We start from the raw sequence: 13,522 nt of genomic DNA, 5'->3' as shown, positions 1-13,522 counted from the left end.
GGACAGGGAACAGTCATAGGAATTCATTGAAAAGTAGATAGTCGTGCAAAAATTGCTCTCTTAAGACAAATGTGTTCAACTGAGATTGTTAGCAGCAAAATAAGCCCTCAGTATTTTCACCTGCTGTTAGTATGTTTAAAAGAAGCATTCCTTAGAATTCCCTTATGATGTCATAAAGATTAAATGGCTGCAAGATCAAAGTGGCTTTATTGTAATTCCTGCAGTGGCAGGAGATGAAATGATGTACAGTTAAATACAACCAAAAAAATGCATTTGCACCATATACAGATATAGACAATAAAAGGAATACATTTTTTCAATCATCACTGCCAAAATGAACCCCTTTATTGCATAGACAATAAGTTTGCACTGTCCAAACTTAAATGGTTGTAATTCAAGAATGCTTTGGAATATAGACATAAGGTTGGTCTTGTTTTAAAGAAGACACGTAGCATATTATTGTAGAAGTGAAAGTTAATGAAATTATGAAAGTGAAATAGAAAATAAGTTTTAGAAGTTTTAGGCCTATGAAAATGTAAATTATATTTTTATATTTTATATAAAATATTTATTTTTCAAAACATGTTTTACTCTAAAACTGCACGTTAATCAAAGCAAAAAAATCCGAACAAGTTGTGTTCCAAATTTTAGGTTGATATCTCAAAAAATGAGCTTTCAGTAAGATTTTGTTTGGGCGCAGTGCCAAACTTTTCCCTAGATGGCGTCCAAGCTTCATTACTGACCATAATAATGGTCCATGGTTTGAGTGATCTTCTGAACCATATAGTTCCATAATATTCATACAATTTATGAAGTAGACATCCTATTCAGAACTGGTATGGCCCTGGGCAGTTTGGCAGTATTTGATTAGAATTCAATCTCTAACAAACACACGCGGAAAGAACACGTATAGGCTATATTTATAGCTCGCCGCTGCATCACAAATGAAGAATAATTTTTTCTTTATATTTAAAACATTTTCAGACGTTTTTTTCCTCAAAAAAATGAATGGATGATATATTTTGAACTCTTGGCATGAAAACCAAATGAAGTTTATGAAAAAATTTACTAATCTTTCATAATTTTTCATTTTCATCCCTATTAAAAAAAAAAAAAGTTTGAACACGCCTATGAAATATTCTTGTTGCAAGTTAATAAATTACTGCTCCTCTGTAATCAGTTTAGAAAACCATTCACCAAATATGACAACTAGTTTGTAGCCTATATAAGCTTTCAAATTATATATAGTTTTTGTCAATAATAATAATATTATTATTTAATATAAGTTCTACTGGTTTTTACTAAGATATTGTTTTAAATATAGCCTAATGGCAAACGTCCCAACGGTGTTACGGTGACAAAATAAAATGTCGTCATCAATCATGAGATTAAACCCATGCTAAACCTCATGTTTTCTGAGATTGGTCTTGATTGCAAACATCCATCTAACTGAATTTTAATGGATTGAAACTGCTTTCACAAAATAAAGACACGGCACACTTGTTAATAAAGCCATGACCACAAGGAAATTAATAAACAGCTACGGGAGTTCATATAAATGTGCTAAAATAATGAACTTGTAGCAAATGTCAGTTTTGATTTACTACAGAATTGTGATACACAGTATATCAAAATAATGTTTTGAATAAATTACAATGTGATATAAACATAAAATCACTCAGTGGCAGTGTGCATGTTAAATCTCTACGGGTAAAACATTTGGAAGGTTTAAAAAGCAAATAACTATTTTTTTCAAGAAGCAGTCTGTTCAACAGAAGTAGCCTAGAGAGGGAGTCATCTTCTGTAGCCTAGCCTATTCTGCATAGTGCACGTTTCCTTGGTGCTCTTCTTACCCATATGGGAATAAAACTGTTCCGATCTTTGTGTTGATTTGCATAATATTTTTGCGTGCACATTATTCATTCAATCTATACACAGTACAAACAATTACACAACAGATATTACGTCTACACTCTAAACTATCTTATTTATTTCAATGTCATTGACGGGTTTCTGTTGTCGTCTTCGATTTGGTACCTCTTTCAGACTACTTGATATATGACACATCAAAAGCTAATTTTCAGTGGTATCTACAGTGATAAAAAAAAAAGACATGATCCAGCGCAGCGCAGCGTTGATCTTCTTGAACACACCATTCGCGCTCGCGCTCTGCTGAGGGATCGTTTCACAACACGAGGGAGCGGCAGATATTTACATGACTCTCTCTAGTGGCCAACGTTTAAGTAGCATTGTTTCGACACAAGAACAGCAGCATAGTCCTTCTTGCACGCCCACTGTCTGTTACACAAAGTTATATCATGATTTCAAGATCATTCCGGTCATAGAAGGCCATCGAGACTTCTCTCGTCCTCACACAACACCGAGCAGCTCTTCTTCGACCTGTCAGGTAAAAACAACAGCGCTGTTATTTAGTACAACCATGAGTAGCCTACAACACGCAACTACTCTAATAATGGCGTTTCAATTTGTAAACAAAATGACACCATATGTAGCGCGCGTTAAATAATGTTCTGTTGAGCGCGTGACTAACATTTTGCGACAAAGTCACACGCTGTTTGCACGAAAGGAAGAATACTGTCTATATGTAATATTCGACACAGTTTTAGTAGTCATAGGCTACGTGCGTGGGTCGCTCCCTTCGCAGGACGCGAAAACTGAACTGGCATGAACCAAATCTCTCTTTATGTTTGATTCTATTATTCCATTGTTGGAAGTTCGTTCAAATTAGCTTTTTAAACAAACAAAAAAAAAAAATCGCCTATTTTATTAAGAACAAAATGTGACAACTTTCGCCAAACAGACATTTATTTAGAACTCGGTTCATATTTACGTTTTAAATCTGTTTATTATTTGTATTCAGTTATTTGGTAGCACTTTACAGTTCTTTTCCTCGTGTACACACTATGTATTTATTTGAGTAATTGTAATAACTGGATAAAACTAGGTACTAACCCTGAGCTTACCCTTAAATCGAAACTTAACCCATGTAGTTACCTTATATTACCCAGTACTTTCTTAGGTCAATAGCCTACACTGTAGCCTAAGTGCACATACTGTAAAATAAAGTGTAACCAATTTGTGTGTGTGTGTGTTTACATGTTTACCCTATAGCTATAGCAAAATAGTATTATATTTGAATGTTTCACTTATTTTACTTATTTTTATAGGTCTGTATATGAATTACTATTATTATTATTATTAAGCTAATGTTGTATGATTGCATTTTTTGAAGGCTGATGTCCTTATTTTACTACTAATGAGCCCTAAGCTAATGTTGGCCTCCTTGACTCGCATGCTGTGGAGATAAGCTATCAGATTTGTTATACAGACAAGGAGGTGCAGAGCAATTACACTAAAACAATGTGTATGTACATAGGAAATTGCCTAGATATCTTAATTTGCCAGTTTGCATTGAAAGGATGTGGATTCCTTTGCTGAGTTTGACTGCCCTGCCACACGTTGGTGGGATTTTTGGAGGTCTCATCACACGGAAGGAGGTGAAGACCTGGTACACCACGCTCAATAAACCCTCATGGAGGCCACCTAATGCTGCCTTTCCAGTGGTGTGGACCACTCTCTACACTGGCATGGGGTTAGTTCAAACAGTGGCCACTAACTGTATCTGTCAGTTATGCATTTAAAAGCTTTGAAGGAAGTTAAGTTTAAAAGTTAATAAGTAACTAAAGAAACCTTCAGATGGTGTGAATACGTTTTATTTATTTTTTAAAGCTACGGTTCATACCTTGTGTGGAAAGAGCTTGGAGGCTTCAGCCAGGATGCAGTGGTGCCACTGGGGCTCTATGGGTTGCAGCTGGCACTTAATTGGGCCTGGACTCCCATCTTCTTCGGAGCACACAAAATTAAACTGGTGAGACATTACTCTGAGGTGGTTCAAGAATCATATTGTTCAGTTAAACTACTTTGAAGGGAAACCAGGACCAGTTTCTCTGCATATAGCTATGAGATAGTATCAGATTTTTGTGAAGACATGCTTGACTGAATCTCTATAGTACAGTTCTTCTGTTGCTCTTTTTATATATAGGCGATGATTGAGATAGTGCTGCTGAGTGGCACAGTGGCAGCCACAATGGTGTCTTGGTATCCCATCAGCCGCACTGCAACACTGCTCATGGTACCATACATGGCCTGGCTCTGCCTAGCTACCTGCCTCAACTACTGCATTTGGAGAGACAATCCAGATCCCAAAAAAGACGACTAAAGAGGCCAATAAAAACTAACACCTCTCTAACTAACACAATTGACTAGAAAACTACTTTATTTTGCTTGTTGGCCATTTGAAGTTACTACTTAATAATGAAGTTTTTTTTTTTTTTTACTTTACTTACAAGTTTATAATATCAGAAAATTTACCATGTCTTAATTATAAGAGCAGGAAAGGCTATAAAATGAGAATGTTCTAATGCGTCCATAATTTTTTCACTTAAGTTCAGCATTTTACACAGATCAGTTTATAGGTTATTCCAACTTAAAATGTTTAATTATAATAAAATAAAATGTTTGTCTTCTTGCCTACTTTTATAAATAAAAAGCTTTTTAACGGCTCTGTTTCTTGAAAGGAAATTCATTTACAACATAGATTTTATTTGAAACACCAAGGTCTGGTCACAAACCTTTGCGGCTGTGCAAGGGTGGTGGTCAGGCAGGGTAGGTTTTTATCATCTATCTTTCATGAACATATTTTCCCATGGCGTAGGCCATTTTATCAATATCTGCCAGAAAATTCACCAGTGTGCATTCTGCTTTGTTACTTCACTTATCTATGCAACTTTCTATTAGTAAACTAAACTGCTGTCATTTCATCCTAATCCTAAATTACAAATTGCACAAAATTTGTTCACAATTTACAAATTCACAATAAATTATGCTGGATTGTTAAAGACATAACTGTTTTACTTTAGGCTTTAAGGAATAAATATATAACCACAAATTATGTTAAGAGAAGTAATGAAGACAAAAGTCTGATTTGTTTTCTTTTTTTTTGTAATTTGAATAAAGATTTTTTTGAGTGAACCTACCTTAACCCCCCACAACTATATATGCAAAACAGATGATTCAACCATCTAGAAAAAAATACATAGTCTTAAGGCAAATTTAAAGAATCTACATAACTCAGCATGGCTTTTTATCCAAAACATACTGGGCTGTTTCACGGTAAATACAAAAAATATTTATTTTCCTTATGGATTCAAGAGAAATACTATGCAAGTAATAATTCATGAAACTGAATATTGTTTTTCCTGAATGATCACAATTCTCTAACTTTAATAAAGCCCTCCGAATTAAACCATCCGTCCGTTTACTTCTTGGAAGTTAATGTTCAACCACCAACATGAAGTGCTACAGTTGTTAGAAGTGAAGATTTAAATACACTCCTTAATTGTTTTATTTGAAAAAGTGCAAAGAGGAATAAGATCTGTACAGTATGATGATTATTTTTCAGTTTTTTCAGGGGGTCCATCTTCAGGTTTAGAGGAGAAGCGCTCCGTTAGTGTCTTCCACAATCCCTTCTTTACCTCATCTGCTTGCTGCATGTTTCCTGCAAAAGACAAAATAAACTAGCTAGTAATACAAAATCACCTTTTAAATCCTAGTACGCATAAAAATGACAGCTAATGAACCATTATTTTGACATGAAATGTAAAGGTGATCTAAACAAACTGCTCTTATAGTGAAAATTCACAAAACAAATGCAACAACAACAAAATGTTTCCTCCCCAATTAAAAAAATGATATACTCCATTGGTTTCTCTTCTCACTAGATTATGACATGCTACATGACACTGAATGTCAATACAGACTAGTACTTTTTTATATACACTACTCAAAAGTTTGGGGTCAGTAAGATTTTTTTTTTTTTTAAAGAAATTAAAACATTCTATATGGACACATTGAATTCATCAAAAGTGACAGTAAAGACTTTTACATTGACTTTCTATAGAATCCTGAAAAAATATTGCATCACTGTTTCCACAAACATATTAAGAAGCACTGTTTTGAAGCAGTGTTCTGAAGGATCATGTGACACTGAAGACTGGAGTAATGATGCAGCTTTGACATCACAGGATAAAGTTTAAATCCTCACCTGTTGCCAATAGTATTCGGCACTCTTCCACTGTCACACCTGTAAAACTTGTATCTTTTGCTCGTGGAAACTGAAAACAAACGGACAAAAATATTATGATGTTGTCAAACTAAGGTTTGTGTCAATCAAATCAACTAAATGAAAGACGTTCTACAAAAATGCGAGGAATGATGTTTTGACAATAAATATTCCAGTCTCCACAGAATATGCGAGATTGTAAAGATACAAAAAAATACAACATTTCTGAAGACGACAGTCCAGTTTAAGTAAATCTGATGATATAAAAATAAACTTAGATCTAGAAAATCTTTTAAGAAATTTTACTCACCTTTTCTTTGTACACATTACTGTTGATACGAGCCAGACTTTCATACAGCTGATCACATTTCTCTGGGTCTGAAATCTAAATTAAGACACAACATATATGTAACATATATTGCCTATAGGCAATGTTGCATAAGATATTTGTATTGTTGCTTACGAGTATTTTTAGTAAGAATCTTTAAAAGAAAAAAACCTTAAAGTAACGTTACATGTCGCAGAAAGAACCTCTGCGCATAATATGAAAGATATGACATTTGACTTGTCTTGCAACTGGCAAGGTCTGCAACAAGGGTAAATCGTGCAGTAATTCACTTAGTGAATCCCCTACCTGTGTATTTTCGCCTTCTCGGAAAGCACTAGCGACTCTTTGGCGTAAAAATGTTCCTAAATCTCGCCCTTTCTTTGATTCGTCCTTTGGCCATTCCTCGCAAAGCTTTAAAAATCGACGGTATCTGGTGGCAGACATGTTTTACGTACAGGAATTGTAGGTGGTGTTTCACAACTGCACTGTGCTGAAAACTGTAAGCCGTGGAGGGTCAAATGATACGGCGTTTCAAAATTGATCCCTTATAGAGCAAATTGCCCGTCTCTAAATACGGGTTGTCCCAGTTGAGGATCCGTAGTGCCATTTTGTTAACCTCGTGGTTTGCCGTAGAAATCTCAAGGTAATTTCAAAGACCCTCTGCTTGCTCGGCTAATACTTAAAGAATAATTTAACGTTAGTACCAAATAAAATGAGCGGAAAGAAAGCCGATGGGCAATCGGGTGGCGTCATGGGCTGGATAAGCACAGCTTGCCGGTTTGCAGCGGACAGAAATGACTTTAGAAGGTTTGTTACTGTTGTAAATGATCTGACACACAGTACTGCTGCGTACAACTCGAAGTGACGTTCAAATGTATTCTTTAAAATGTCCTGCCAGCATCTGTGGTGATCTCCTTTGTTTCTTTGTTACAGGAATCTCCTTGTAAACCTGGGATTATTTGCAGCGGGTGTTTGGGTCGCAAGAAACCTCTCAGATTTCGACCTAATGTCTCCTCAGCCAATCACGTAACGTTAGCTCCCGATCAACAACGACAAAAAGGATTTACAGGTGAAACGGCAAAAAACAAACAACCTTGAAAGCATTGTTCACCCCTACCCTTCAAAAACATATCCGAGACTTAACTCCTTTATTTTCTCTTCTCAAAATAGGAGGTGCTGAAATGGAAGAACAGAGACGTTTTCTACAGTGGGTCTTGTTGAACAAGCCCTACTCGACACTTAAGGGAATAAATCCCAGCAATTGGATGATTACAATTGTAGATTTCTTGTGTACTTTGTGTTTTGTTGAAATAAAGCTCACGTTGAAACATTTGCCAACGGCAGTTTATTCATGAATACATAAAATGCACATAATATTGCAACAATATTCTAGAAAATTAAAAAATCCATTATAATTTATATTTTAATTAAGCACTTTACAATGCATATTTTGATACCCTTTTACGTAGCATTTCCATACTTGCAATCCCTTATTTTGAAGATAAAACTTTGATCCAGGTCTCTTTTTCTGACCTGAGGAGACATAAGTATTACCATTTTAGATATTACCTTATACAAGAATTGAGATTTTTCAAACCAAAATGTTCACTCAAAATAAACAGTGCTCAAGATAATAAAAACAAGGGTTGGACAATGAAACACTGGCCAATATAGTGTGTTGGAAGTTTCACGTCTATATCTTCACTGATTTTACATTCTATCAGTAAGATCAAGAGTGTGAATTGGCACAACTGTACAAAAAAATATTGCAATCCACACAACATAATGGGAGACGAAACCAGGTGTTTCAGTTTCATTGTCCAACCCTCATACTTGTAGTCTTGGCAATGGATTATATATCGTGTAGTGAAAGTTACCGTGTGCGTGCAGCCAATATGAGGGCGGTGGAAGACCTATTGTGGTTCTTGGGCAGATGGAGCAGGAGGGACTCAGCGGGTAGTCCCAAAATTGTTTTGATTTCCTCTACACGCACATTATCAGGAAATAGTGCATGGTCCTGCACAACAAACCTGTGTCCACTGAGTGGAGTGTAAAATAACAACATTGGATATCAAAACTTAAACATATAACAAACTTACAAAAACATTTCACCAGATCATACCTTCTAACAGAGAGGAGCAAAAGATCATTGAAGAGATGAATGTATACATCTTTGCGAGAGACTACAGAGACTTTGTTATCGCCACCAACAATTAGTTGCTTCAAAGTTCCCTCTTGAATCAAATGACGCCCTCTGGTGATTAATGGAATGGACTGATTGAGAACAGAAAGAAAACGGGTTTAAAAATACGACAGCAGAAAAATAAGAATTACCTGTACATTAAGATTTTATACCTTGACATTTCCAAAATCCACTAACTTGTCCAAACAAACAAGCAGCTCTGTCCTCTTCATTTGTTCGACATTTGTGTCACACTCCTCCACTATCTATACAATCAGATTTACGGAATTACAAATGTATTAATTTATAAAGTAACAGATGTATAGCATCTAATTATGAAAGCTTGTTTCTGCCACGGAATAAAAAAAGAAAAAGGTAATTGTGACTTTCTCACAATTGCATTATAAAAATCGCAACTGACTTTTTCCCCCCTCGAAATTGCAAGAAAGAGCTTTTTTCTCAGAATTTTGAGAAAAAGTAGAGATTAAAATTTAAAAAATGATGTCATGGCAGATAGATGCTTCCATACAGTATCTAATACTGATCAATATGTATCAATTCATATCTAAGACAAGATATAAGATCATTTATATATAAAGATATCAGGGGCATTTATGATTTTGAAAGCAAAGCATGACAGCCTACCTTACGTACAGCTTCAATGGCTTCCATCAAATTAGAGACATTAAGATAAACACCTTTAGTTCGCTTGAGGATGTTCTAAACCAAAACACAAACAATTCATGTTCACAAAAAGATGCTGACAGTATTTTCTCTGAAGAGTCTACACATCTCCCTAACCTCAAGTAAGAGTGTCAGCCGTGTGATCCTCTGAAAAGGAAGAATCAAGAAAGATTTGAGCGTCTGTCTCTGGCATTGTGGATCTTTCTCTAGTTTCTTCAGGATCAATGGAAATTTCTTGTTGCCCTGCCTGGTGGGAAGTGTAAAATGGTAATTAGAACGCTGCCATGCCAATGCAATAATATTAAATTGAATGATGTGTTCAATATGGAATAAACATAAAAATGGAACAAACAGCAGCTGAGTGATGAGGGCCTCCTGGTACATCATGTTGGTGATATACGGCACATAGACTTGTTGGAAGTCTTGCTGGTGATTCAAAACAATATCACCAACCCGTGACATCACCACATCCTGCCTGAGATGGGACTCCAGGTCCTGCAGAACCCTAAATAAACCCAAATTAAGTAATATTACATTATGTTTTTATACACACACACACACACCAAGGCTGCATTTGATCAAAATCTTTCCCCCTTTTAAATATTTTAAATGTAATTTACCCTTCACCCTGTGATGGCAAATCAGATTTTTTCAGCAGCCATTATATTAGAAATACAGCAAAAACAATATTGTGAAATATTAAAATGTAAAACTATATTTATTATATTTAAATATATCCTATATTAAAATGTATTTATTTATCACATATTCCTGTGATTGTAAAGTTGAATTTTCAGCAGCCATGACAAAAGTCTTTAGTGTCAATGATCCTTCAGAAACTCAAGTAACATTTCTTATTATTATCAATGTTGAAAAATTTCTCTTTACATTCTTTCATTTTAGGATTGTTCAATGAATAGAAATTTCAAAAGAACAGAATTTAGTTGAAATAGAAATATTTTGTAACATTATAAAATATCTTTACTGTCACTTTAAACCAATTTAATATAGCCTTGCTGAATAAAAGTATTAATTTAAAATACTAAATAATAAAAGTATTAATTAATGGTAGTGTATGTAAATCGTTAGTATTAATATACTATTAAATAAATAATAATATTTGTAATAGTACTTATTTTTTTTAGATCATTAGATATATAGAAATTTATATTTGGCAATCAGTGAGATCAAGTGAAAGCAACATAATGCATCTTTCATATACATAATTGTATTGTATTGTATATATGGATAATAGGTGAAAATATTTTATATACATTTATATAAATATATGATGTTCCTTCATCCATGTCGAATATATATATATATATATATATATATATATATATATATATATATATATATATATATATATATATATATATATACACACACATGGATGAAGGAACATCACCTGCAGCTCAACCTGGCAAAGACTGAGCTTCTCGTCCTCCCTGCCAATCCATCTCTACAACACGACTTCACTATCCAGCTAGATTCATCATCAATCACCCCATCAAGGTCGGTCAGAAATCTTGGAGTAACATTTGATGACCAGCTGACCTTCACAGATCACATTTCAAAGACAGCTCGATCATGCAGGTTTGCACTGCACAACATCAGGAAGATCAGGCCTTTCCTAACTGAGCATGCAACACAACTTCTCATCCAGGCCCTGGTCATCTCTAGGCTTGACTACTGCAATGCTCTTCTAGCTGGACTTCCATCATGTGCAACTAAACCTCTACAAATGATTCAGAATGCTGCAGCTCGTCTTGTCTTCAACGAGCCCAAGAGGGCCCACGTCACTCCTCTGTTCATCTCTCTGCACTGGCTACCACTCGCTGCTCGCATCAAGTTCAAGGCATTGACGCTTGCTTACAGATCTATCACAGGCTCAGCTCCCTCCTACTTTCACTCACTCCAACGAGTCTACATCCCTACAAGAAGCCTACGATCGGTCAACGAGCGACATATCGTGGTTCCATCACAGAAAGCCACAAAATCACTTTCCAGAACATTCTCATTCACAGTTCCATGCAGGTGGAATGCTCTCCCCACCCTTATCCGGAATGCAGAATCCCTGGCAACACTCAAAAGACAGCTGAAAACCCATCTCTTCCGTGAGCACTTAACCTCATAAAAAAAAAAAAAAGAAAAAAAAAGAGTTTCGTTTAAATCCTCGCTTATCGGGCTTATGCTACTCTGAACAATGCCTGAACTTCGTATTTTGAGCACTTTTTGCGTTGTTTTTTGCCTCTTCACGATGACTCGCTTAATTTAGTCATAATTTGTAAGTCGCTTTGGACAAAAGCGTCTGCTAAATGACTAAATGTAAATGGTATATCCAAGCATGTATCCTTACCGTTCACTGACTCTGCAGACGTCCTTTAGGTTGGAGAACAGAACATGATGCTGCACACGGGAGAGGATCTGTTTGAGTTCTGCTGAGCACTGATACACATTCAGTGCCACCACCAGACTCTTCTGATACGAGGCCTCTGACACAATCAGCTCAAACATGGCCTAGCCCGAAATCACAAAAACAGAAGGATGAGTAGTGTAACTTTACAGTAAACATCAGACCAAGGTCACATTTTGCAAGCATGCTGCAGTCTTGTAGGTATCCTGCAATATACACCTCCTGAAGCTGGATCTCCTGCGCACTGAGGGACTTCAGCATACGCTCAACTTGCGGTAACTCCTGCCATAGAGCGTATGGCTTAGCGTGTAGTCCTGGTGGACTCAACACGGAGGTTGGGCTTACAGGAGGAGGAGTTTTCAGACCATGAAGACGCACCAATGCCACCAATTCTGAAAGTCCCGTGTGCTGTGATCTGTGTAAATCCTTCTTCACAGACCTCATCCAATACTCCTGATATAAAGGGACAGCTAGGAAAACAAAATTGGAACATATGAAAGCAATTTTTGGTAAATAAATGTGACCCAGCTACAGCATCTGGTTGACAGATTTTGCAAGATTCATCAGTAAACTTACAACTGTTGATGTACTCGGATTCAAACTTGGCAACATACGTTTCCTCTTGTTGTGCATTGACTTCAGTTGCATCTGCCCTGAAACGAGAAGAATGCTTAAATGCTTAATTGCTTTGTTTCTGTGCAAAAGCTGATGTACAGACATACATTTTGTTAATACTGGATGCCTGAATTATTGTTTTGTGCATCATAAATGTTACCTGTTCACCTCATTCTCCTCACAGTTCATGTCAGATGATTCCAGACTGGAGCTCTTCGAAGAGAAAAGGGATGAAATGGGCAGAGAAAATCCCATTAAGTTCAATAACTGTGAGGTTGCAACAGATCTAAGAGCTTCAGCCAACCCTTTAGATGCACTAAGGAAAAGAGGTCAAAATGAAAAAGAGGTCAAAATGAAACACCATCCTGGCACCACCTGAAGCTTTTAAAAAAGAATATTGCGAGGTAGGCGGCTAATAAGAAATAAAACAATAGGTTAGGATAGGAATAGTTATGATATTAGGTCATGTCAGAACAACAGAGAAACAAACGAATTAAATTACATACTAGTAAAGCCCTACAGGCGCTTCACAGTCCTCCACGTTTGTTTTAGGGCTGTGTTGTTCATCCAGACCGGGACGAGCATCTAGTGCTTCTGTTACATCATCTCTGTCGGCCCAGATTGTCTCATTCTCCATGACATGAGCCATTTAAGGTAATGTTTCTCGCGGTTTTATGCGTAGTATTAAATTTGAATTTAAACTTTGAATTATCGCATTAAAACACCTCTTTTACACGCAGATACTAATACGCTGGAGTACTTTCCAAACCACTGGATTAAGATCTGTCTGGGTCTAATTGACTCAGAAGAGCGTCCTCACCTGTCCAATTTCCCACAAACAATTTTGCTGCGTTTGATTAGGCGTTGCTTTGGCGAATAAGATTAGCCTACTTTATTATTGGCTGAACCTAAAGAAACAATAAAGAAAATGTAATGCCGTGTCTCGTTGTCATGTCATCTTATGAAATAGTGGGATCAAGATTTTCATTATCATCTCATTACAGTAATAAGAACATGACAGTGAATGTGTAAGATGTGCAAATAAATCAAAACTTAATGTTCCTAAAAATATGCTTTATTTTCTGAATGAAGTCAAATGAATATTTATTCTATAATATATGGTTTTAAAGTATATATTATGATTTTAAGGTC

The 13,522-nt window shown here is 36.0% G+C and overlaps 4 protein-coding genes across 5 annotated transcripts; 2 read left to right on the top strand and 2 right to left on the bottom strand.

Moving 5' to 3' along the window:
* Positions 1-2,171: 2,171 nt before the first annotated feature.
* tspo (translocator protein) lies at positions 2,172-4,583 on the top strand. Of its 2 annotated transcripts, none has more exons than XM_084425825.1 (4): positions 2,172-2,407; positions 3,440-3,613; positions 3,751-3,889; positions 4,064-4,583. In XM_084425825.1, the coding sequence occupies exons 2-4, from the start codon at positions 3,441-3,443 to the stop codon at positions 4,238-4,240; spliced, it is 489 nt and encodes a 162-aa protein (XP_084281951.1). In that variant the 5' UTR covers positions 2,172-2,407; position 3,440; the 3' UTR covers positions 4,241-4,583. The 2 variants fall into 2 exon arrangements, with proteins under 2 accessions (XP_084281951.1, XP_084281952.1); XM_084425826.1 differs by having other exon boundaries at positions 2,238-2,407; positions 3,427-3,613.
* Positions 4,584-5,407: 824 nt separating this feature from the next.
* On the bottom strand, positions 5,408-7,077 carry uqcc2 (ubiquinol-cytochrome c reductase complex assembly factor 2). The gene is made up of 4 exons (XM_084425827.1): positions 6,777-7,077; positions 6,453-6,527; positions 6,125-6,194; positions 5,408-5,578 (listed from the first exon to the last, which is right to left on the bottom strand). The coding sequence occupies exons 1-4, from the start codon at positions 6,912-6,914 to the stop codon at positions 5,472-5,474; spliced, it is 390 nt and encodes a 129-aa protein (XP_084281953.1). The 5' UTR covers positions 6,915-7,077; the 3' UTR covers positions 5,408-5,471.
* A 105-nt stretch (positions 7,078-7,182) lies between these two features.
* Positions 7,183-7,802, top strand: tomm6 (translocase of outer mitochondrial membrane 6 homolog (yeast); the record flags this gene model as incomplete). The annotated part of the gene is made up of 3 exons (XM_084425828.1): positions 7,183-7,277; positions 7,404-7,539; positions 7,641-7,802. 2 exons carry the CDS (start codon positions 7,183-7,185, stop codon positions 7,498-7,500), a joined length of 192 nt encoding a protein of 63 aa, XP_084281954.1. The 3' UTR covers positions 7,501-7,539; positions 7,641-7,802.
* LOC311301016 (rho guanine nucleotide exchange factor 19) lies at positions 7,795-13,221 on the bottom strand. Its single transcript, XM_084425824.1, has 12 exons — positions 12,877-13,221; positions 12,531-12,686; positions 12,332-12,408; positions 11,975-12,225; positions 11,699-11,859; positions 9,689-9,841; positions 9,454-9,583; positions 9,298-9,372; positions 8,826-8,918; positions 8,593-8,744; positions 8,348-8,509; positions 7,795-8,003 (listed from the first exon to the last, which is right to left on the bottom strand). The coding sequence occupies exons 1-12, from the start codon at positions 13,017-13,019 to the stop codon at positions 7,961-7,963; spliced, it is 1,596 nt and encodes a 531-aa protein (XP_084281950.1). The 5' UTR covers positions 13,020-13,221; the 3' UTR covers positions 7,795-7,960.
* Between the last annotated feature and the right edge of the window lie 301 nt (positions 13,222-13,522).

The sequence above is a fragment of the Rutilus rutilus genome (assembly GCF_951802725.1).
Source record: "Rutilus rutilus genome assembly, chromosome: 12".
NCBI lineage: Eukaryota > Metazoa > Chordata > Actinopteri > Cypriniformes > Leuciscidae > Rutilus > Rutilus rutilus.
Note: the sequence above shows the minus strand (reverse complement) of the source record. Positions and strands in the feature narration are given on the sequence as shown.